Source organism: Malaclemys terrapin, chromosome 11, assembly GCF_027887155.1.
Source record: "Malaclemys terrapin pileata isolate rMalTer1 chromosome 11, rMalTer1.hap1, whole genome shotgun sequence".
NCBI classification, from domain to species: Eukaryota; Metazoa; Chordata; order Testudines; family Emydidae; genus Malaclemys; species Malaclemys terrapin.
In genome coordinates this window covers 77,642,083-77,666,683 of record NC_071515.1, presented here as the reverse complement: position 1 = coordinate 77,666,683, position 24,601 = coordinate 77,642,083, and the positions used below count along the sequence as shown (strand labels likewise).

The following is a 24,601-nucleotide window of genomic DNA, read 5'->3' as shown; positions in this document are numbered from 1 at the left end:
AGCGGGTTGGTGATCTGGGTTAAAATAAAGCCCAGATCTACAGTGCCCGAATGTTATTACAGTGGCTGCATGAGAGTGCGGGTTTTAGTCCTTTTGCTAGTTGGCAGCTGTCTACATCCTACCCCAAATCCACATCACTGCAGCTGGGCATCCTTGTTGTCAGAAGGGCAGGGATGTTTTGGGGAGGGGGAGGCAGAGAGGGTTTTGCTTACACTGCCCCTATCGTCTCTGGTTGTGCCAGGAGGATTCAGGTCCCAGAGGGTCATACCCACCTCTTTCCCCTGCACCACAGTCACTGTCATCAATGAATAAGAATCAAAAGACCCTGGATGCCTGAAAAATTTAAGTTTCGCTTTATTGAGTGCAACTTGTTCTTTGGTGCCGGGAGCCGACCGCGCTGCTCCCACTGGCTGCAGCATTAGAATATAATACAGCGTACGCTATACAGCCATCCCCTCACGCCCCTGCTGCATGGCTGGGGACCTCTCCGAACCCGGCAGGTGGTTTGCGGAGCGCTCCCAAGCAAGGGGTCTCTAGGTCTGTCCTCAAGGGGGGCGGTTGAGCCAATCCACTAACCTCTGCAGCGCACCCGACAGCCCTTTGCATAGCAAAGCTAACCCCGGCTGGCCTACGCCCCCGCCCTCAGCCAGGCCAGAGCTGGGCTCTGCTCACCAGCAGCTCTGCCTCCGAGGCCGGCTTCCAGAACAGGCTGTTCTCCCTTCCTGGATGTGACGAGGGCTGCCCGTGAAAGGGGCGACTCCCTGCCATGTGCTGTGCTGACCTCATCACCCGCCGGGAACATCGGGATTTAAGGCACTGAGTGAACAAGGCTGGCCCAAGCCGCTAGCGTCGTGGAAGGAGCACAAAGGGTTAACGCTGGCTGCACCCCCAGTTCCCCTCCCTACACCCTGCCCTTTAGGCCGTTCGCCTGGGGATTCTGATCCAGCCGCCCAGCTCTGAGCCTGCTCTTCCCATGAGGAGCTGGGAACTGGCTCTGGGTTCAGCTGCTGCCCCCCCCCCCCTTCACCAGCACTGCCCCGGGGGAGCCAGAGTGCTCCAACGCAGCGTTTCCGCCCCATCCTGCCCCCACGTAAAGCACCTGTTCCAGCCTCTAGAATGGGGGGGGGGTGACTTACAATGCTGCCTGCGGCCCCAGTTCTGTTTCCTTCTGCAATAAGCGAATCTCTTACTAGACAGCACGAGCAATATACAGTAACTCCTCACTTAACGCTGTCGTTCTGTTCCTGAAAAATGCGACTGTAAGCGAAACGGTGTGAAGCGAATCCAATTTCCCCATGAGAATTCATGTAAATGAGGGGGTTAGGTTCCAGGGAAATGTTTTTTCACTAGACAAAAGACATTATCTATCTATCTATCTATCCATCCACACACACACACACACACACACACACACACACACACACACACACACACACACCATAAGTTTTAAACAAACACGTTAATACTGGTACACTGTGATGACGATTGTGAAGCTTGGTTGACGTGGAGGAGTCAGAGGGTGGGATATTTCTCTTACTGCTAAATGATGAACTAGCAATTGGCTGAGCCTCAAGGGTTAACTCTCTCACTCTGCAAGGCAGCAGGAATGGGGGGTGGGAAAACTCAGTGGTTTGAGTGTTAGCCTGCTAAACCCCGGGTTGTGAGTTCAGTCCTTGAGGGGGCCACTTAGGGATCTGGGGCCAAATCAGTACTTGGTCCTGCTAGTGAAGGCAGGGGGCTGGACTCAATGACCTTTCAGGGTCCCTTCCAGTTTGAGGAGATGGGATATCTCCATTTCATTTTTTTTTATTTAAATGGAGGGAGACATGCGCATTTCCCTTAAGTACATGGCCTTGTTAATTAGATCAGCTTGCTGAGACAGCAGCAGCTGCAAGCACCCTCAGTCCTGAGCCCTGCTCTATGGAAGATGGGGTAAGCGGGGTGCAGGAGCGGGGGGAGGGGGACACCCTGACATTAGCCCCCCTCTTCCTCCCCTCCCCGCCCCGGCACAGCAAGCAGGAGTCTTGGGGGGCAGCTCCAAGGCAGAGGGCAGGAGCAGCACATGGCAGTGGGGGGGGTGGGACACAGCTGAACTGCTGCACAGGGAACTTAGGGGAGCGGGGAGCTGATAGGGGGCTGCTGGCCCACCCTGGTTCCAAGCCCCCACCAGCCAGCTCCAATGGGCTGCTCTTCCTGCAAGCACTGGACAAAGCAGGCGTTACACAACTTTAAACGAGCACGTTCCCTAATTGATCGGCAATGTAACAACGAAACAACGTTAACCGGGATGACTTTAAATGAGGAGTTACTGTACACATCACGTTTCTTTGCAATTCCCCGTGTGCTGTTCGCTCCCCCCCGTCAATGTTATTTCAAGGCCCTTTGGCTTTCCGGACTGGTCAAATACACAACAAAGCAATGCAGTAAAAAGCCCTTTGCTTAACCAAGGATAAAATACATTGAATTAGAAAGGACAGAAACCTGTCAAGAGCCAGCCTGGGTCTCTCTTGTGTACACGCCACAGGCTGTAGCTAAGAAGATTAAAAAAAACATTTAACATAAGCTAGTTTAAGGCACGTAACAAACGAGAGACCGAAGCAGTATTGTTAACCTGGAAGAGTTTTGTTTTGTACTGTAAAAAACCCACTCTCAGACACAGGGTAAAAACTGTGCTGGGCAAACAGTGATGTCTAGGCCACGTATAAAAAATTTCCCCTCCCGCCCTTTAAAAATCAGATCCATGCAATAATCGCAGCCCCCCCTGCTCCTCCCCACTGGAGGACGCTCTGCAGGCCAGAAGGAACTTGCACACTGGGGTCTGGATCAGAGCAAGGCCCGAGCCCGTCTTTCTACTCTCCTTTGAGTGGGTTTAGATTTGATGAAGACGCTGCCCCTCTGCCTACCTTTCCCCTCCCCTGGGGCATCTCATCTGGGTCCGAACAGCAGCTGGGGCTGACAGGTCTCAAGCTTGACCTCAGGCAGCTCCAGGTAACTCGAACCATCCAGCAAGTTATTTCAGAGTAACGCTGCTCGCCAGGCCCGGGGCGGGATAGGTCAGGCTTACGTTAAGGTGAGAGACGGAAGCCTCCACCTGCCTGCTCTCTACCACAAGAGAAGTGAATTCACTTCTCCTTAGGGTGGAGGATCTGTCTCACTGCTCAACATGTGAAGCGCGATGTCCAGAAATGCCCGCTCTCAGCTATTTCTGGGGAATACGAGGTGCCCCCTTGTCTTAGCAGCTAGTGCTGGCAGAGGGGCCGTGTTTGTGGGTCTGGGGGCAGGTGCCTCGCCCGGCACCGAGTACCGAGGGCTGCTACGGGGATGAACTCGGTGCATTGACACATCCCTGGGGGCCCAGCGGGGAGCGAAGAAAGACGGAGGCCGCGTGCAAACCCAGAGGGCAGCGGAGCCGTTAACGGGGCAGGCAGAAATCTGCCAGCGCTGGCTTCATCGCTTGGCAAAGCCTCGTTATTGGGCTTCTCCAGGGCACAGTCTCGCCCGCGACCCCTCTAGGTGCAGACTGCGGGAATCCCACGCTGGGGTCTCCGGGGAAGGAGGGAAACAAGAGGGCATCGGCCGGGAGACGCACACTGGGGCAAGGAGGGAGAAAGGAACAGAAGCAGGAAGGAAGCAAGGTGTTTCCAGAGCGCTCCTCGGCCCCGGGCCATGCCAGCCAGGAGCCCGGCTGGAGGCTCTATTTCCAGCCCAGGAACCGCAGCAGGAACAAGAAGATGTAGACGATGTCCACGTAGATCTCCAGGGCGCCGAAGACGTACTCCTCGGGGCTGAGGGCGTACTGCTTGTTCCCTACCAGCAGCTGGGTGTCGTAGGCTAGGAACTGGGGAGACCAGAGACAGGGCGATGGGTCAGCCACGCCGCTAATGATCCTCAGCCCATGTGCCTGAGCCAGGAGCTGCCTCTCCCCTGCCCCCACCCGCCCCAGGAATGGGTCCGACGCAGCAGCCCACGTAGGAGGCTCCCAGCTCAGTCGGGACAGGGCGAGCGACGTTACTCACCAGGGTGAAGGCGATCGCAACCACGGCCGCAAACACCATGTGGACCAACTGAATCTGCAGAAAGAGGGGAGGACTGAATCACGTTGCTCCGAGCAGGTGTTCGGAGCCCAGAGGCGGCTGCAGGGTGCAGACGAGCAAGGCGACCCACCAGTACGGGGCTGGAGAAAAACTATCCAGAACCCAGAGCATATTCCCCAGAGATTCCTTTGCCCGCCCCCAAAATGCAGCCACCTCTGGGGAGGAGCATGACAGCTGTTGGCTAACGTCCTACCTATTGCAAAACATACCAGGGGATTTTTTTTTTTTTTTTTAGAGACTACAGGATGTCAGGACTCTTGGGTTTGCATATCGTCTGAAAGAGCAACTCCATCAACACAGCGCCCCCTTGCACAACTCGGGGGCTGTAGGGTCAACACCAACGCAGAGGGGAGAGCACCCTCTACTGAGTCACCCACAGTTCCATCAGATACAGCCGGGGGTTTCTGAGAAGTCTCCCATCCAAGCATCAACCAGGCGTAATCCTACTCAGCACATGAAAGATGGCAAGTTGCTAGGCACGTCTCACTTGTTTGAGCTCAAGGAGGTATAGCTGCAGGATCTGATTTTAGCCACCCACCCTTCCCAAATACCATGTCTGCACCACTGCTGCCTTTTAAGGTGGACCGAGTCTCCCAGGCAATACTTCCACTGTCAACAAAACACCCGCCGAAATCCCTGGCTGAGCACGAGCTGTTGTTGAGTGCAGTTGGCTCAGGGACAGAGATTTGCTTTCCTGTAAGATGCTGAAGTGGGATCCACTTGAGAGGCAAAGTTTTGATAACTTCATTCACCCCCTGCCCAGAACCTGATGTGATCAGGGATGAAATCTCCCTGCTGACGACATTCCGATTTGCCATCATTAGGTTCCAGAATTAACATCTCCCCTGTATAAATGAGACAGGTCACCCGTCTGTCAGGGCTATTGCTTCAGGCTCTCTGCATACTCAGGCAGGTTACATATGCCATGCTGGAAACATTGTGCTTAAGTTCTGCAGATATGGATGGGGCCTGCAGAAGGCAGCATTGGTATCATGTCCTAGTCTGTCCCTGAATAGGTCTCTCCAGGTCCCCATGTTACAAGGAGCAGCCACTACTCACATATTTGTAGTAGAGGACGATGGCAGTGACTATTGATGTCAGAAGGACAACGATCCCCAGCACACAGAACAGCCCGGTACACGATGTGAAATCCACCTGCCGACGGGAGGGAGATAAGTTACTGTGATACCCACAGAGAACAGTGGAACACAGCCATCCCACTGCACCAGGATGGACTGACTTAAATCAAAGCCATGTCCATCACCGATTTTAACCATGATTTATATCAGCAAGTGGGAAACCTTGATTTAAATCATCGATTGTAATTGTGATTCGCATTTGTACGTTGTCGTTACTGTCCTAAAGACAATTGCTCATTGGTTGGCAACCATTAAAACAGGTAGACTTGCAACTCAATAGAACCTTTACACTAAATTTGGTGCTTCTCTTTGCTAACCGGAGGGGACACTAGATCCATACACATCTATTTAAGCAGTTAGGTAGCTTAACTTTTACCAGATGAGGATTAAATTGTGATTTGCGTCAAGCTCTGTTTGGATGGAAATTCAAACAATATAGAAAAACAGCGAATTTTTGGTCATTAAATAAAACTACCTTAAAAGTGCTGGATACATAAAAAAAAAAAAAAGTTGATCAAAACATGTTTTGCATTCAAAACTAACTGATTTATTAAACAAAGGAAGTACTGTCTGTAGTTAGTGAACTGAACTGATTGTTTCTAGTCACGGTGTCCTTCAAGATTTTAGAACTAGTAGATCTCATCCTCTCGTACCTGGTTTTTATTCAGAGATTAGAAGAGGAAAATGAACTTTCCTGCTTTTTCACTGACCCCAATTGGTTTCTTAACTTTGAATGAACCGAACTAGTTGAATAAACTGAAATGGAGAAAATGATCTGTCTACACCTGCAGAGGAGGCTACTGCTGTCAAAAGCTGGGTTAGCCCTTCAACAAACTCTAGCCCCAGGTGCTTAGCCAGTGACTTCCACCAGCTCAGTGGTGTGACGTTCTTTAAAACTTGGCAGGAAACGGGCTGCTTAATATTACTTTTTTGCATTTAATTTAAATGGTTTTAATAGATTAGAATAAGTTTAGGTCTTAAATTGCCAATTTAAAATTTAATTTTAAATACAGGTTTATATTAAAAAAACCCAAACCTGTATTTAAATTAAAATTTTAAAAATGGTGGTTTTTTTTAATTAAAAAAAACCCCACCATAAATTTTTTATCTTCCCTGCACTGGGCTTTTCCTGCAGGAGGCGCCATCTGCTCCCCATGTCAGCGCGGCTCGGCTGCATCGGCTTCTCTCCGAGGGTGGGTGGCACGGGAGGGATGTTGCCCGGCAGCCTGGGTAGCGAGGATCAGCAGCACGCAGGGCAATGCACTACCCAGCTGGGATGCAGCCAGTGGGAGCCGCGCTGGGAATGGCCACCCGGCCGGAGGGGACACCCCAAAGCGCTGGGCCCGGAGGGTCACTGACCCAGCTCTCTCTGGGATGCCACACGAGATCCAGGTTCGATTCCTGCTCTGTCAGTCCCAGAGCTGGGCACAGGCAGCGGGGACCCCTGAGGGGAAGGGTCTCTCTGCTCCAGCACCCCACTCAGGATGACGCAGCATCTGCCTCGTACCCTGTCCCAGCCTATGTCGCGGGGGCTCTCAGGAGGGGAAATCCCCTGACTCCCCCCATCCCTGCTGCCCCGGATGGGCAGGGAGCCCATCGAACCTTACCTTGGTCTGGAAGCAGAAGATGGTGACAATTATGGCCACTTTGGCAGTGATCACCATGGCGATCAGGACAGCCGTGGTGTCATACATGCTGCACACAGAGGGTTAAAGGGGTGGGGGGTAGGTTTAAAAGCCATTCAATTATTTCCCGCTTCACCCTCCACATGCAAATGGGAGCTAAGAACCGGGGCTCTCTCCCCGGCAGTGCGATCCCGTGGGCTCGGGGGTGGCACTCGGCGGGCGTTCCGACACGGCACCCATGGGCCCTATAGAAAAGCCATCACAGGCAGCCTGCGGTTCTGCGACTCGTCCCCAGGAGGTGCCTGGGGGAGTCCAGGCTCCAGGGCGACTCCGTCAACCTGAGCTAAGCCAGGGGATCACCTAAGTTAGAACCAGGGTGGGGCTGGTTTTCCTCTCCGTCCGAGCCCACTTCCCTGGCAGGGCTAGCGACCCCGACACGGCAGGGCCTGCAACCGACACCGGATGTCTCTATTCTCCCTGTCTACGCTGAAAAAGACATTGCCAAATACACCCACCATGTCTCTCTAATTACCAGATAGAGTCAGCAGAAGGGGGAGAGGCCCAGGAGACATGTTCCGTTTGCCCCAGTTTCAGCAGCCCTAGGTGTTGGCAATGACACGGCCAAGCAGATTGGTGGTGATGGCTCAGCCCGGCCATGCCCCGCTACGGGGACAGACCCTCCTGCTATTCTAGGGACCCAAGATCTGAATTGACCAGAGCGAGTTGCTGATTGTCAAAGGGGAATTAAAAAGCTTTCCCCTACCCCTCCTTTAAAACGATTCCAAATCCAAACATGGCTCTATGTGCAAAGACATAATCGATCGCTTCACACAAAATCTTTCCCCGTAATCTGCCAAGCCCTGTGCGAGAGGATCTGCTGCCGAGAGTCAGCGATGTAGCTACTACAGGACGGGGGACATTTAGTGGTGGGGAAGACAGGAAGCACGGCTGCTTCCATTAGTCTGAGAAACATCAGCCTGGAAGGGACCTTGAGAGGTCATCTAGTCCATCCCTGGGCTGAGGCAGGACCAAGTAAACCCAGACCATCCCTGACAGGTGTTTGTCCGACCTGTTCCGAAAACCTCCAATGACAGGGATCTCACCCCTCCTTAGGCCACCTCTCCCAGGGCTTAACTAGCCTTCCTTAGAGGTTTTTAAGGACAGGCTTGACAAAGCCCTGGCTGGGATGATTTAGTTGGGGATTGGTCCTGTTTTGAGCAGGGGGTTGGACTAGATGACCTCCTGAGGTCCCTTCCAACCCTGATAGTCTATGAATCTATGATTCAAGTTGGAAAGCTTTTCCTAATATCTCACCTAAATCTCCCTTGCTGCAGATTAAGTAGATTCCTTCTTGTCCTACTCTCAGTGGAGGTGAAGAATTGATCACTGTTCTCTTTAGAACAGCCCTTAACATAGGTGAAGACTTATTATGCCCTGCCGCAGCCTTCTCTTCTCCAGACTGAACAGGCCCAATTCCTTCAACTTCTCCTCAGAGGTCAGGTTTTCTAAACCTCTTATTTTGTTGCTCTCCTCTGGACTGTCTCCTGTTTGTTCACACCTTTCTTAAAGTGTGGTGCCCAGAACTGGAGGCAGTACTCCAGCTGAGGCCTACCAAGTGCCGAGCAGAGCGGGCCAATGACCTCCCGTGTCTTACATACGACACTCCCGTTAATACACCCAGAACGAGTTTTGCCTTTTCCACGTCATAATGACTCTTTGAATTTATGGTCCACCAGAACCCCCAGATCCTTTTCAGCTGCACGACCGTCTAGCCCGTTATTCCCGTTTGTATTTACACATTTGATTTTTCCTTTCTAAATGACAGAGCTTTACGCTTGTCTTCACTGCAATTTCTCCGATTGAGTTCAGACCAATTTTTCAAGATCATCTTGAATTCTAATCCTGTCCTCCAAAGTCCTTGCAACCCCTCTCAGGTTGGTGCCACCTGCAAATTTTATAAGCTCTCTCCACTCCATCATCCAAGGTGTGAATGAAAATATTAACTAGCATTGGACCCAGGACAGCCCACAGCAGAATCCCACACAATATGTCCTCCGAGTTTGACAGTAAACCATTGATTATAGAATCATAATGTTAGAAGAGAAGCAAGGGTCATGTTCTAGTCTAACCTCCTGCAAAAATGCAGGATTTGTTGTTTCTAACTCATCCCAAGACAGATGGCTCCACCCTCCTTTTGAAAACCTCCAGTGAAAACCCTCCCTAGGCGTCTGTTCCATTGTCCGACTGTTCTTACACTGCTCTTTGAGGACAGTCTTTCAATCAATTGTGAACCCACCTTATAGTAATTTCACCTAGACCAGATTTCCCTTGTCTGCTTATGAGACTGTACCTGGGACAGCATCAACAGTTTTACTAGAGTCCAGACATATTGCGCATCTGCTGCTTCCCCCATCCACTAACCTAGTTACCCTGTCAAAGAACGAAATTAGGTTTGTTCTGTAATGATTTGTTCTTGACTAATCCATGCTCCTTATTACCCTATTAACCTCTAGGTGCTCACAGACTGATTATTCAATACCTCAAAAGAAACTGAAACAAATTATTAGTCTGACTAGTTGATAACTCCCTGGGTCCTCCTCCTTCCCCTTTGTGAAGATGGGCACAATGTTTGCCTTCCTCCGGTCCTCTGGGACCTCACCCATCTTCCCGGAGTTCTCGAATATAGTCATTAACAATGGTTCAGAGACTGCTTCAGCTCGCTCCTTCAGTACTCTAGGGCGAAAGTCATCAGGCCCTGCCAACTCAGCACACCAAGTATTATTTTGACCGTTCCTTCTCTATCCTGCTGCCATGTTGTTAATATTAATTGTACTAAGCATCTGTTCACAGTTAATTGTTTTAGTGAAGACTGAAGCAAAAAGACATTAAATCCCTCAGCCTTCTCTGGGTCATCTGTTCAGAGCTCTCCTTCCCCGCTAAGTAATGGACCTACACGTTCCTTCGTTTTCCTCTTCCTAGGTGTAACTCATTTTGTGCCGCAGCCTTTCTGATTTTTGTCCCTACCTCCCTGTGCTGTTTTTTTGTACGTCTCCTTGGCAATTTGGCTTTGTTTCTACTTCTGGTGTGATTCCTTTTTGATTTTCAGGTCACTAAAGGGCTCCTGATGGAGCCAGACTGGTCTTTTACACATCTTCCTACCTTTCCTTCGCAGTGGGAGAGTTTGCTGTTTTAGAAACTGCCCCTCCCCCCAACTCCCTTTTCCCTTAAATTTCCTTCCTATGGGACGCCACCTACCAGTTCTCCGAGTCTGCTGACGGCTGCTTTTTTGAAGTCCATTGTCCTTATTCTGCTTCTCTGGCTCCTCCCTTCCCTTAGGCTATGTCCACACTACCCGCCGGATCGGCGGGTAGCGATCTATCTATCGGGGATCAATTTATTACGTGTAGTGTAGATGCGATAAATCAATTCCCGATCGCTCTCCCGTCGACTCCTGTACTCCAGTTCGGCGAGAGGCGGAAGCGAAGTCGACGGGGGAGCAGCGGCCGTTGATCCCATGCCGTGAGGACGCAAGGTGAGTCGAACTAAGATACATCGACTTCAGGTACGCTATCCCCCCACCCCTCCCCAGTGTAGACCAGGCCTCAGTTTGCCTCCCGCCTTCCGATTCTCAATCTATTCCTCCCTGTTAGGGAGGCCCACATCAAAAATAAATAGCCGCCCCCAGCGATCTCCTCCACCATCTGCAAGAAAAAGTTGCTCCCAGCCTATTCTAAGAACCGGCTGGACAGTCAACGTCCTGCCGTATTGTTGTTCCAACAGATGTCTGGATAGGTAAAGTCCCCTCTTATCACCACAGCCTGGGCTTGGCATATGTCTGTTGTGAAAATGTATCATCCACCTCCTACTTCTGATTTGGGGGCCTGCAGTAGACCCCTCCTCTGACGTCACCCTTGTTTTTTCCCCTGGCATCTTCCCCCAGAGACTTTCAAGGGGAATGCCTCTCACCTCCTCTTTCTGGACCTCAGAACTACTGTATACATTCTTAATATACAACGCAGCACCTCCTCCCTTTTTTCCCTGCTGGCCTTCCTGAACAAGAGACCCCCTCTGCCAATATTCCCACCGTTGGATTTATCCCACCAAGACTCTGGGATGCCAATTCAGTCATGATTCTGTTTGTGTGCCCGGACTTTCAGGTCTGCCTCTTGATTTGCCATACCCTTTGCATTAGTGTACAGACAGCTGAGATGTGGGGCAGATTATCCCACTGTTTTCCCTCTTGCTCCTCCAATGGCCTCTTGCAACTTCCAATAGCCACCCCCCAGCTTCCAGCCTTTTACCCAGGTCACCCGGTAGTGAGGCAAGTCAGGGGTTTGTGAGGGGAGACACTGAGCTGGGGTCTTGGCAGGTAACAGAGGAAAAACCTGATTTGATCTAGATCTTTGTGATCAATTTCAAGTCTGCAGATGGGGCCGTTCTGGGATTGGAATCCAAGGGCCTTTCTGAGACTGATTTACCACCAAAAACTTTTCTGTTCATTTTTAAGCGGGGGGTTGTCGCTATTCACAGTGATGTTAGGAGCCTGCTGGGCGTGTGCTTCACACCTCCCCCCCGCGGGCGACAGGCGAGCTCGGGGAAGGCGAAGGAGGGAAGGGGCTCAGAGGGGGTTTCCCCAGCCAGTACCTGGCGATGGTTCCCGCCATGAAGGCCATGGCCAGCGTCTGCAGCAAATGAAAGGAAAGGGGGCGATTAACTGTGGAGCCAGCCCCAGCGAGGGATCAAAGCTTTGTGTCGGCTTCGCGGGTCCCGAGATGTGGGGATTCACATAGTCTGAGGGGTGTGTTTTAGATACAGGTGTGACCCTGAGGTAGGGGGCGGGCCATGAAACACACATACCCCTCCCCCATTTCTACCCCCCCATGTGACCCCAGCCCCAATCCTAACCAGTGTTCAGCCATCAAAGCCTTCCCTCAGTTCCATCCCACTCCTCCCCATAGGCCCCACTCCCACCTTTGGGGCGCCCCCCCGGTACAACCCGGCCCCACAGCCCCACTTACAAAGATACTCAGCAGGATGACGTTACACGGGAAGTGTCTCCTGGGGGAAGTCAGGGAACACACAGGTCAGGGGGCAGGTAGTCAGAGCCCGGGGCGCTGCGCCGCAGGCTGGGGGGAGCCGGGGGGGGTCGGGGTTTCTGGGGTGAGCTCAGCGTGATGTCGACCGGGGCGAGGGCACCACTTTGGCCTGATGAGACTGCAGGGCACAGGGGGGTCCCCATGAAAACCAACCCCCGGGTCAGGGTAGGCCATGGCCCCAGATGGACAGGAATCGACCCTGGGGGCAGCCTTGTCTCATCGCCCCTTGGGGATGCAGCCAGAGCCCGTTCTGGCCACGGCCCCTGGCCTCAGTCACTCCCCCCTGACCCGCTTCCCAGTGCCCGGGGGATTCTGAGCCAGGGCGTGGGCTTGGAGGGAGGGGCCGCCCTCTCTGATCCCCAGTGAAGGAGACACTCACCTGGGGCCCTGGCAGCAGGCCAGCAACAGGTAGGTGACCAGAAACACACCACTGGGGAGAGAGAGAGAGAGAGAGAGAGAGAGAGAGAGGTTGGGACCCTTCCCAGCTCTGCTGCCCACCCAGAGCCGGGGCCGGTCGGAGCCTTGTGCCGGCAGCAGAAGGGCCGAGGTTTCACACCCACAGAGCCAGAGTCCAATTCCCGGTGTCTCCAGCCACTAGCTCTGCCCTGCTGGCCTTGTGCCGTGTGTTGCTTTTGCCTCCACCTGGGGATCTCAAAGCACCCAAACAACATTCCTCATGTTTCCCATCGTGCCTCGGGAGTAGGGACGCGTTATCCCCCTGGCACAGAGGGGAAACTGAGGCACAGAGCAGCAGCTGAGCTCACACGGTGGGTCAGTGGCAGAGCTGGTATTAGCAGACAACTCCTCACCCGCAGCCTCATGCTTCAGCCACTAGATCTCGCTCCCTCTGCATGTCTTAACCCAAGATCAGACGCCTAGAAGGGACCTCCGGGGCCATTCAGTCCCGTGTCTGCTCTCGCAGGCAGCCCTGTCAAATCTTCCCCGCCCTGATGCCTTCCCCCCCACAATGAATTTATAGACAGCAATCAGCTCCCCTCTCCGCCCTCGTTTGCTGGGCTAAACGAGCCAAGCTCTTCAACACTCATCCCAGACCCTCCATTCCCCTGATCATCCTAGCAGCTCTTCTCTGCACCTGCTCCAGTTTGAATTCATCTTCCTGAACATGGGCGTCCACAGCAGTACGCAGTATCCAGATGAGCCTTTAACAGTGCCTTCCATCAGAACGTTAATACTTCTCTCTCCCCTGGAAACGCCTCGCCTGATACATCCTGGGATCACACTTGCCTGTTGTCATGGCTGCGTCCCATCGGTAGCCCACAGTCATTCCACAGTCAATGAATACCCCAGGTCTTCCTCCTCCTCCGCTGTTCCCAACTGATGAGCCCCCAGTTTATAGCAGAAATTCTTATTATTCTCTAAACGCCTGACCCATTTCTATGTCTCCAATCTGATGGCCAGCCAATTCTTCCTGGATGATATTCCGATCCTCCTCTGTACTGATGATGCCTCCCAACATATATCACCAGCAAATTTCATTAGCACGCTCCTACTTTTTCTGCCAAAGCCGCCAATGGAAATATTAAGTTAGACTGATTCCGAGACCGATCACTGAGGAATACCACTAGTCACCTCCCTCCGGCCTTTCAGCATAACCCATTATCAGCTGCTCTGTAGCCAGTTCCTTAGCTGCCTTCCAATTCCTGTACGAGTCCTCAGAGTGTCATCTTCACTGATGATTTCCCACATGGTCCTGTATCGAATGCTTCACTGAAATCCAGATAGACAGATCTGCCACATTTCCGTCTAGAGAATCAGTTAAGAAAGAGGCCAGGTTTGTCTGGCACGATCTGTCTGTGGTGAGCCCACTGCACTTTATCACATTTATCTCTGATAAGTCTTTCCTTCAAAATTTGTTCTCAAGCCTTGTCCACAATTGGGCTCAGACTCATGGGTCCATGGTTGTCTGAATCACTTTTTCCCTCTCTTATTCTCCAGTCATATGGGACACCCCCAATTTGACATATTAATTAAAACTCCTTGCTAGTGGACCTGCAATTGCATAACCTTCCTTGATACAGTGACGTTCTCAGCAGTAACACTGCATTAGCAGAGTTTTTTGCATTTGATTTCCTGTTTTTTTTCCGTAGAGAAAGCGATTAACTACCCTTCTCCCCCCCCATGCCACCAGGGGCTGAAAGGAGCGCCAACACAGCACCCTCTGTCTCTGGCATGGGGCACCAGTGCCTTGTGGCACTCAGCAGGGAGCCCACTGACCGAGCGGCGGTGACTCTGCCAGGTCTCACACAGCAGCACAGGGGCCGAGCCACAGGGCAGGTGGGTCCGGGATGAGCAAGGAGGGGAGCTGGCACTGGCAGCTCCGCCCACGGGCAGAGTGATACTTACTAAGAGGAGTAGTAAACAGCAACGTTCCCCTGCACAAAGATGCGGACGGGGGAGCTGCGAAGAGGGAAAAGAGCGTGAGATCGGTTCCTGGCTACACCCGTCACCACGTGGCCCCTTCTCTGCTCCCCGCAATCTCCACCCAGGATGTTCACAGCGTGGGCCCTAGCGAGCAGCAGACTGACCTAAGGGAAGGCTGGGAAGTGAGACGCTCCCGGCTCGTCATCACCCCCAAGCCGCTGCCTGCCCCCCACACAGCACAGACCAGCTGTGAGGGCCCCAGCCTGGGAGCAAGGACCCTGCCCCACTCTGTGCCCGGCTCCCCAGACAGACCCACCAGGATCCATCCCGACTCCTGCCAGGGCAGGGCAGGGTCACCCCCCACAGCCCGTCCCACAGGGCTGCCCCCAGTCCAGCTTTAAACAGCCCTGGGGCGGGGGTCCCCGTCCCTTGTGAGACAGTGCCCGTCTCCTCCATCCCCTGGTGAGGTTCTGGCCCCTCCCCTCAGTGGGGGGGATGGGGCATTGGGGGCAGACGGCTTCGTTCCTCCCGAGAGTCCCTGGGACGTCCCAGCTCCTGGGGCCCCGTGGAGCAGGGACCAGCCCCTGGGACAGCAGCTGCTGGGGGCTGGCGGTGAGGGCAGGGCTCAGGACAAGGTGAGACTCACACGAAGGTGAACACGGCGATGATGCCCACGGTCACCAGCAGCTGGACTGAGATGATGGTGTAGACCTGAAGGAGACAAGCACAGAGGGGTCACCTGTGGGCACCGGCCCTGCTCCCCCGCGGGGCACAAACCGGCACAGAGGTGTCACCCGTGGGCACCAGCCCGGCTCCCTGCACAGACAGGCACAGAGGGGTCACCCGTGGGCACTGGCCCGGCCACCCACAGGGCACAGACAGGCACAGAGCGGTCACCCAGGGGCACCAGCCCGGCTCCCTGCACAGTCACACCAAGGCGGCCCCGAGGCGTCGCTGTCCCCAGCTGCCCAGCACCCCAGGTGGATGGAGCCGCTGGCTCTCACTCCCGCTCCTGATGGAGTCAGCGCCAGCCCCTGTCATGTCCCCAATGGCAGCTGGTCGGGGGGCCAGGGACTGGGTGGGCCGTGGAGATCGAGCCCCTCATAGTCCCCAGGGTGGGCAGCTCCTACCAAGGCTCCCATCCAACGGGCTCCGGGTGTCCTGTTAGCCCGGCCAGCGTGGTGAGGGGCTCTGTAGCCCAGGCCACTCCAGTCCCAGCCCCCTCCCCAGGCCAGGGCCTTGCCCCCAGCCCCCGCCAGCACTGGGGGCCCGGCAGCCACGGGAGTCTGACACTGCCCCTAGCCGCTGGCCTCGCCTCTCAGACACGCCAGCCACAGGCTCTCGGCCCCGCACTGGTACCCAGGCGCCAGAGTTTAGAGGGGGACACCCCCTCCCCACCCATCCCCCCGGCTCACCCACCCTGCACCCCTGGGGCAGGGCAGCCCGGCTCCCTCCAGAGTTACCTTGCGGATGAAGGCGTGTCGCACTCGCTTGTCGTCCCAGTCAATAGTCCTGACGACGTCGTCCCCGAAGCTGGTGACGATGTAGCTGTTCCCGGTGGGGAGAGCGGTGTCCCCTGGAAGAACAGAAGGGGAGCCCTGAACGCTGGCACAGCTGGGGGGCATCGGCTCTCCTGGGTCCCTGCTGCCTTGGCACATGTCCGGGGGCTGCCCCGCCCGAGCGTCAGGTCCCTCCCCGACCGCCTCTCCCCACAAGCGGGCTGCCCCATGGGACGTCCCAGCCCAACGGCCCCTCGGCACCAGCTGGGTCTCACTGACAGCATGGCCGAGAGGGCCGGGCCCAGACAGGAGACACCAGCCTGGTACCCATCAGGGTGAGGCCAGGGGTGCATCTGGCACAAGGCACAGGGAAGTAACCGTCCCCCCTGTCTAGCGACACCGTCTCCTTTCCCTGTCCCCTCTGGGCTTGGCCTGTCAGTCGAGTGTTTCAGGGTGTCCTCCCCTCCCCCATCAGACCCCAACTCCTTCTGGGTGGGACCATTTCTGTGCTGCCAAGGAAGGGGTCAGGCTGTGGCTGCCCCATCACAACAGGGCACAGCGGGGACCCTCGGGTGGGAGAGGGGAACAGAACAGATTGTTCTCTGCACAGCGGCCATTGTCCCCTGGATTATCCCCCAGCAGCTTGGGGGTGTTTCCCCAATTCCCTCTCCCAAACCCTGCAGTTTCAGAGGCTGACCCACAGTCTTGCCAGCTCCCAAATCCACGGGTCGAGGTGATCTGATCCCACTGCAGCTGGCTGTCGGGCCTGGCTTGTGACAAGCTCAGCCCAGCTTTTACTCCTGGAGGAATTCTGCGCCACTGCTCATGCGCAGCATTCATGTCCCCGACAGATTTTTTTTTTCCTCCCCAGAAAATACATTCTGCCAGAGAGGTGCTGCAGTTATGCCTTTCGCCCACTAGGGGCTGCTGTGGCAGCAGAACAGAGGGCAGCGGGCTCACCGGCTGTAGCGGTCAACAGCCGATAGGGAGGCGAGGCTGCGTTCCTTACAGCGCCCTGCCCGTAGGGCCAAGTGAATAGGCACAGGATGTGGGTGGGACACAGACAGAGCAGGGCACACAGGGCTGCTGGGGATCACACAGACTGGAGTTCAGAAAGGCTAGTCGAGGGGGACAGACTCGGGCAGGGGCTGAATGGAAGCCGGGGAGCAGGAACACATGGGGACAGAGGTGGGGGGTGCAGGGACACATGGGGATGGGGAAGATGCACCTGACTGAATGGGAGAGGTTAGGGGTCAGGCAGGGTCTGCACGGGGGAGGTTCCCCAACTCCCTAACAATCCCCCTGCCCCACAAAAAAACCCTGCCTATACTTCTTCCTCCCACACCCAACAACTCTCCAAGTTCACTCCCAGGCTCCTTCCCTCTCCCTCAGCCCCTCCATTACCCCTGACTCCCCCAAGCCTTTGCACTGCTTCTGAGGGGGGCAGGAAATATGGTTCCATATTATAGTTTAAATGAATTATTACTCAGAATTCTGTATTAATAAGCCTAGGAAGGAATCTATGTCAAAAAACATTTCTTGAATCTTTTTTGTCGTCTGTATTGTTACACATACTTCTTGACAGGTATTTTGAAATAAATTACCAAAATAATTGAAATTGGCATGATTGTACTGTGTTATTTTGACAAATAAAATATACAGAATTTTAAAATACTGTGCACAGAATTTTTAATTTTTTGGCTCAGAATTCCCCCAGGAGTAAGTTTTGACGCGACGGGACTGGAGACTGGAATATTTTGCCTTTTACCAGGACGTCTCCTCTCTATCAGCTCTGAGGGGAGTGACACGTTGGAGCCCATCCTTCCCAGGGGGTCAAGGAAATCTCTTCCCACTCATGCCAGGTCCTGCAGAGCCCGAGTCACCATATCCATTGCCCTGCCCTTCCAGAGACCCCTTCCCCTCACCCCACCGTCTCCTCTGCCCTGCACTCCTCACTCCTCTGGTCCCACATGGGCACTGCCACCCCGACGGCCCGTCTGGCCCCGTCCCCTGAGAGCAGAATCCAGCCCGTCGTTACTCTCTTTGATCCGGTCCCTGGGGCGACCTGCCTCTGTGCAGAACGGGACTAAGAACGACTGGAACCAGGGTGGACCCATGTCTCTTCAGCACGTTGACGGCCCAGTGGGTTTGCTCTGATCTCAGAAGCTGTAAGAGGGTCTCCGTGGCCCTCTAAGCTTTGTGGTTTCTGTGTAGCGTCCCAGTAAGATGCATCCTATTGTGAATGTTCAACTTACCTGAGTGCATGGGAAGCACTGGCCTGGGGTGCTCTGAGCCCATTGGCTGGGGATAGCCCACTGAGGGTGCATATCCTCCAGGCACCAGGTAGCCCCCAGCGCAGGCTGCAGGCTGCACAGAGGCCCCAGGATCACCCCCCGGCTGTGGGTACCCCCGAGGCTGCAGGTACCCCACAGCGGAGGGTCCCAGCTGTGAGTAGTCCTCAGGCTGCACCGGGATGAGGTGGTTCTTGTCACTGTAGGGAGGGGGATCGCACGGGTATGACATGGTGCTGCCGTAAGGTTCAGGCTGTCTTTTTCTGCACCTGGAGGCGGGAGAGAAAAACCCCCAGTTATGGTCTCTGCTCACTGCCTGGATCCGACACCTGGAGTCCAGCTCAGAGCAGATCCCCCAATGGGAACCCTCCTTCCAAGATGCCCAGGGCAATATTTCTGCCTGGTCAATAAGAGAGACCCACCACAAGGCAGATCTTGGTAACCAAAGAGTCAATTCAATGCGTGCATCTTAAATGCCAACGATCAGCTAATTCATCTTTGCCCCAGGGCCCCAGATAGTGAATCGCTCTCCCCAAGTCCTTCCGGGGTTCAGATCAAGTGATCTCTGCATGCAGCACCGGGGCAGCAACTCTGTAACATCACAGCCAGCGAGCACAGGTTGGGAGAGACAGGGCCATGGAGCCAGCTAACAGGAACCCTGGTACAAATGGCCCCGAATCCCTTCCACTGGCTTCGTGTCACGAGAGGCCAGGAGCCCTTTAAACCCTCCTCACTGCAGCCGGACACAGACAGGAGACTGACGACAGAGGCGGCATTTTCGACGGGGGCCCCAATCCTGCAGCCATTAAATCCAGGGGAGTCGGGCCAGAGATCAAACAGGAGCCGGACCGGCTATGCCCTTAGCTGGAATCCCAGCTGGTACATTTCAGGGTGGGACAATGGGGGTGTCACTCTACTGCATTAAAGGGGAGTTTCACCCGCCCAGAGATCACGCTACGGTTCTTCGTATATTTCATCGCACTTTGCTCCAAAGGGGATCACACCATGACAAGAGTCAAGTCAGGCCAGAAAGAGGCGACAGCCCCTGATCAGTCACCGCGTAGCCAAACGGTTGGCCAGTGACAGAGGCCGCAGGCTTTTGGGGAACAGATTCTGGTCACGTTTGATAGGAAGGTTCTACGTATACAGGGCTGATCAATGACCAGTCACTTGTTGGAGACTCCAGCGGGTCAATGGGTCGCTTATCCCCCAGCTGCAGCACCTTCTATTGCAGTGCTTTGAGCATCTGCAGCCGCTGCCACTCACCACGGTAGCATCTGTTCAGTATTCACGAACCCTGTCTAAGGGGAACTGAATGGAAACCAGGACCCAGATTCCAGCCGTGACAGTCCAGGCTTCAGACACCCCCAATCACCCCGTGCACGGACGCTCCAAGGACTGTCGGACAAGCCAGTGTTGGATCGTCCAGGGAGTTTGCAGCGTGATGCCTGGACGCTGGCAGACACGGCCCCGTGTGCGATGCGTGTCGGGGGGTTGGGATCATCCAGCCGGGGCTCTGCAGGTGTGAAATGCCGAGCGGGGATCTCGGATCTGTTTCCCCAAAGACACAAGCGCACTGATCCTGCAGCCGTTACTCGGGCAGCCCAAGGGCAGGATGTGGCACAGGACAGGGCCTGTGGTGAGAACTTGAGGGCAAAGCCTGGCATGACTCGCGGGGCATCTAGTGCAGCCTGACTCTCCCCTGCGGGCAGCAGGATCCCCAAGACAGGGCGAAACCTCTACCTGGGCTTGCCTCATCGCTACCGGAAGTGGCCTCCATCCTTGCATAGGAGGTGCCCTGGGCTATTTATTTATTTTTTGGTGCCCATCTGCCTTTCCTGACGAGGGCTCGCTGGGTCAGTGCATGGGGGGTGGGAGGGGGGCGCCAGGGGGCAATCCCTAGAGAAATCCATCATACTCCGACCAGGCCATATAGCAGCGCACGGCCCAGCACAGAGGGGACAATCAGAGACATCAAAGCAAAAGGGACGGGACACTAGTAGAGAAAGAAGGGGGCGGGGAGGGGGAACTTGATTGGGAGCAGCATGCGGGGACCTGGGAAGGAAAGGGTTAATCATTACCCTCCCCTCCCCCCCGCTGTGTAAAGTCTCTTACTTGTTCTCCCCCGGGCGCGGCAGGGGCCTGACTCCAAGGGGGCGGGCTGGCTCCCCGGTGTGGAACGCGCCGGGGCTCCCGGCGGGCTCGGAGTCGAGGTTGCTCCGGTCTCACTCCGGATTCTGCTCGCTGCCTGACCCGCGCAGCACTTGGCAATCTCCCTTCCCGCAGCAGGGAGCCCCGGGCGCTGCGCACGCTCCCTCGCTCCCCGGACTCCTAAACCGAATCACTTTCGTTTTCAGGTGGTCCCCGCCCCCTGGCCGTGGATTTGCTGCTCCGGTTTGTCATTGGCCCGGGGCGCTGCTCGTCCGGATCAAACTGCGCTGCAGCGGCCCTGTTAGCCCCCAGCGGCGGTTGCGAGTTTGTGCCCCCTCAGTCCTGACCTGGCGAGCACCGTGGGATGGGGGCAGGGCACAGAGCCTGTGGCCACCACCGCTGCGGTTGGGTTGCCACAGCTAGAGTGACCAGGCTCATATAAAAAAAAAGCCCCAAATATCGGGACTGTCCCTATAAAATCGGGACATCTGGTCACCCTAGCGGGGGGTTGCACCCTGCTCCTGGCTAGGAAACGCGGTATCCCCATCACGCACTTCAGGGTGAACCCAACGTGCTGCAGAATACAACCAAGCTATGCCTCGGAGCCCATTAAGGTGACCAGACAGCAAATGTGAAAAATCAGGACAGGGGGTGGGGGGTAATAGGAGCTTATATAAGAAAAAGACCCCAAAATTGGGACTGTCCCTATAAAATCGGGACATCTGGTCACCCTAGAGCCCATGCTTCTGCTAACTGATTACAAACACCGTTGCTGTAAGACAGGCAATCTAAGAAGAAACGGAATGAACACACACACGTACAGTGCCCTGCTCAAACCGGAGGACAACATGAGGCTAACCGGTACCGGGCAGCCTGCTCCGGGCACCCATCTGTGAATCACACAAATAGGCACGTCAGAGAAGACACCAGCAGGGTCGAGGGTTACACGGAGGATGGGCTTCATCTCCGGACCAGAGCGCCCGGGTGCTGATGGCTCTTCTGTAGCAGAAGGGCATGTGCTCCCCACCCCTGGCTCCAGGCCTTGGTCCACAACTCCCTTCTCCTCTCTATCCACTGCTGTTGCCTCTGGATTCCTTGGCCAAGTGATGTCATCTCTGTTCCAAAAGGTTCCCCATCTGTACAAGGGGGATAATCACGTTTCCTTCCTTGAGCTCTGCAGAGCTCGGTATTATCACCGCCTGCCCATCGGGGCACCTGAACTGCACTCCCACGTGATAAGTCATCTTCGGTTCCCAGCAGCTACGATGGGGCGGACTGAGGTCTTTTCATCGCTTCCTGTCTTGTACCAGCTTCATGGCCTCATTCAGCTTTAAACCTTTTTGTCCTGTGTCATTCTCCACCCTGTCTATCCAACGCATCCTTGGCCTTCCTCCAGTTCCTTGCACTCTGGTATGGATCGCCAGGTAAGGTGTCCTTTCTGGGTCTATCCTGAGCACATGTCCAAACCACCGCAGGTGTCTTTCTTGAATCTTCTGCAACAGGGTCATTTCTCGCCCCAGCTGCTACGCCAACACTCCAACCCATACAGCAGTAGCGGCCTGACTGTTGTCTCATGGAGGCTGATTTCCACTGTTATCTACCTATCTTTAGCCTTCCAGATCTTGCAGTTTTCCAAATACAGTAGCGGCTACGCCGATTCTTTTTGTCATGACATGATATGGCAAGACACATGATCATTATAACTGCCTAAATGACCACTAACTCCTACCGCAACGTTTCTCTTTCTGTTCAAAAGGGTAGGAAATTCACTCACAAAAAACTTTGTTAGCACAGACGTCAGGTTGCCCAGTGGTATGTCCTGCCTTTCCAGGACACCAAGTTCAATAAAACAAACTTCTGAAACTGGGAAATGCACAGTTAAGGGATTCCAAAACAGCAACTTCAAGATGTAATTCACCAAGGCAAAGTAAATTTCCATTTTAACTCTACCTGGGTTTAATACTGGTTTGAAAAACCCTGTCTTTAAACAGTCCGTATTTGTATCTGTGTAAACATAGTCAAGGAAGCAGTTAAGGAATTGCTCACTAAAATGTGGCTTACTCATTTAGCCCAAGATTGCAATAATAGCGGCAGGAAAAGAGAAGAAACAGGTACCAGCATGTCTTTATCACGTGGTGGAAGGTAAGTTTGTGAAATCTTGCTTTTAAACGTTGCGTCTGTGTGTGTTTAAAACTAGTTTAAGAAACAGGTTGATTGCCTCGCTTGTACATTGTATTTTAGGGGTAGGCATTGTGTCCTTTTTCTCGCAGGGAGACATCCCAGGTACTAACGCGCTCTTTAACCTAGCAGAGAAAGGCAGGACAAGAACCAACGGGTGGAAGCTGAAACCAGACAAACAAATTCCCATGAAAAACATGGCACAAATTGTTACAATGGGGTTGGTTAACCCCTGGAACAAACTTCCCAGGGAAGTGGTGGATTCTCTCGATGTCTCGAAAGCCAGCCGGGCTGCCTTTCTGGAAGATGCTTTAGCCAAACATGAGTTACTGGGCTCTGCACAGGGGTAACGGGGTGAAATGTAACAGCCTGTGATAAACAGGAGTCAGACCAGATGATCTGATGGTCCCTTCTGACCTTGGAATCTATGAAAACCACTGGCATCTGACAATTGATTGGAAGAGAATCTCCTACCCGATAGCAGCAGTAGGTCTTTTACCCTATGAGCCGAACCACTAGAGGGCGAACTTTTCTTTCTCACACACACACACACACACACACACACACACGCACGCACGCAGCCGGCGTAACTTTGCTGGCACTCTTCAGCCAACCCTGCCTAAAAGAGGGGCAAGGCATCTCCAGTCAGATCGGGCTGTAAATCTGTCCCTGCAGTAAATGCTGCTGCACAAACCCCAGAGAAATTGCCTCCTCCAAAACTTCAGGTCAGCGGGTCCCCTGAGTCTCACCTTGTTTCTAGGCCAGCCCGGGCCCCTAGAGGAAGGGAGCCCAAAGTGATTCTTTGACTTCTTATGCCCCGTGCTCCAGACACCCGAGCAACATCAACAGATCCATCCTCTGCCCCTGCACACTCTGCCCTGAGCTGGGGGGCACAGCAGGAGGAAAAAACAAATCACCACCACCCTCAGTGTTAGAGCAGGCCTCTGTCTGGGCAGCAAGGAAGGGCCAGATCCTTTGGGTGGAGAAACCCACATAGGGTTTCAAATCCCCATCAGGGTCCCCTGGCAGAGTGTCACTGATTGTTCCCAAGGAACAAGGGGGAGGTGTGACGAACTGGGACTGTTCTTGCTGGGGTGTGGGAATGCTGACAGGCGAGTGTGACTAGGATGGTCTGCATCGGGGGAGGGGAGTCGGCCCGAGGGAACATACCTGAGCTTGTAACATGAGAACCCAGGAGGGGGTTGGAGGTCAGGTGACTCCGGGGCCCGGGAAACTGAACAAAGGCTGTGGGAGGGGTCGCTGAAAGCAGAGTGCTGGAAGGAGGCTGGAGAGATGGCTGGGAGGCAGAGATGGCTCTGACCCCCCAAGGGGGGTGGGCTGGCATGCCCTGGGACCCCAAGCTGGACCTAACTGAGGGGGGCCCTGTTGTCTGTGCCTGCAAGACCTGTCTTGGACTGTATTCCTGTCATCCAAATAAATCTTCTGCTTTACTGGCTGGCTGAGAGTCATGGTGAATCGCAGGAAGCCGGGGGTGCAGGGCCCTGAGTCCCCCAATACTCCGTGACAGGAGGAAGTAGGGTTTCCCCTGTCATGGAGGAACCCCCCCAAACACATTGATCTTGAGGGCCACTGGCCTCCCTGTCACCATGGGGCACAGGTGGGGCCCTACCATGGAGTGGGAACGAGCCCTGCTAACCCAATGCCATTCCCCCCGGGGAGTTCTCAGCAGCAGGGATCAAACCTGCCACCCCTGGATGGCATGGCATGAGCCCAGCTGCTGGAGCGCAGCGACCCACCTCCACTGGCTCATCAGCTGCTGCATGTGGCCCAGTCCTGGGGGCAAAGTGCAGGTGGGTTACAGTAACAGAGGCTGCAGGAGCTAAGGCCAGGAATCCTCATGAGGGTGCAGGTGGGGGTGGGGAACGGCATCGTGAAGAGCATCTTCCCCCCGCCCCAGCCGGCCCCCTCTCGAGCTGCAGACCCGGACTGCATTGGAGCCCCCCCACGCCCGGCTCTGCCCGTCACCCCCTGTTATGGGACAAGGACCTGAACCCCATCCTGGTGTGTGACCAGCCCAGGGCGATCCAGGGCACTACCCTCTCCAGGGGCAAAGGCGGGTTGGATTGCGGGGGGCTGGGGAAGTGTGGGGCTCATGCAGCGGGGGCTCAGTCCGCTATTCACCAGA

The 24,601-nt window shown here is 54.6% G+C and overlaps 1 protein-coding gene across 1 annotated transcript; it reads right to left on the bottom strand.

The window, feature by feature from the left end:
• Window positions 1–2,273: 2,273 nt before the first annotated feature.
• LOC128845327 (protein lifeguard 3-like) lies at window positions 2,274–20,471 on the bottom strand. Its single transcript, XM_054043875.1, has 12 exons — window positions 20,242–20,471; window positions 18,091–18,395; window positions 15,800–15,912; window positions 14,983–15,047; window positions 14,319–14,372; window positions 12,334–12,384; window positions 11,877–11,916; window positions 11,503–11,540; window positions 6,841–6,928; window positions 5,154–5,249; window positions 4,017–4,070; window positions 2,274–3,838 (listed from the first exon to the last, which is right to left on the bottom strand). Exons 2-12 carry the CDS (start codon window positions 18,356–18,358, stop codon window positions 3,695–3,697), a joined length of 1,011 nt encoding a protein of 336 aa, XP_053899850.1. The 5' UTR covers window positions 18,359–18,395; window positions 20,242–20,471; the 3' UTR covers window positions 2,274–3,694.
• Window positions 20,472–24,601: the final 4,130 nt, after the last annotated feature.

Bases quoted from the DNA above. Each gene is read 5' to 3' on its own strand.
- LOC128845327 (XM_054043875.1), bottom strand. From the start codon at position 18,358: ATGTCATACCCGTGCGATCCCCCTCCCTACAGTGACAAGAACCACCTC. The intron at 6,929-11,502 runs GTACTGGCTGGG...CTCTGTGTGCAG, and splicing joins ATGGCGGGAACCATCGCCAG to CATGTATGACACCACGGCTG. The intron at 3,839-4,016 runs GTGAGTAACGTC...TGGTCTCCCCAG, and splicing joins TTGCGATCGCCTTCACCCTG to TTCCTAGCCTACGACACCCA.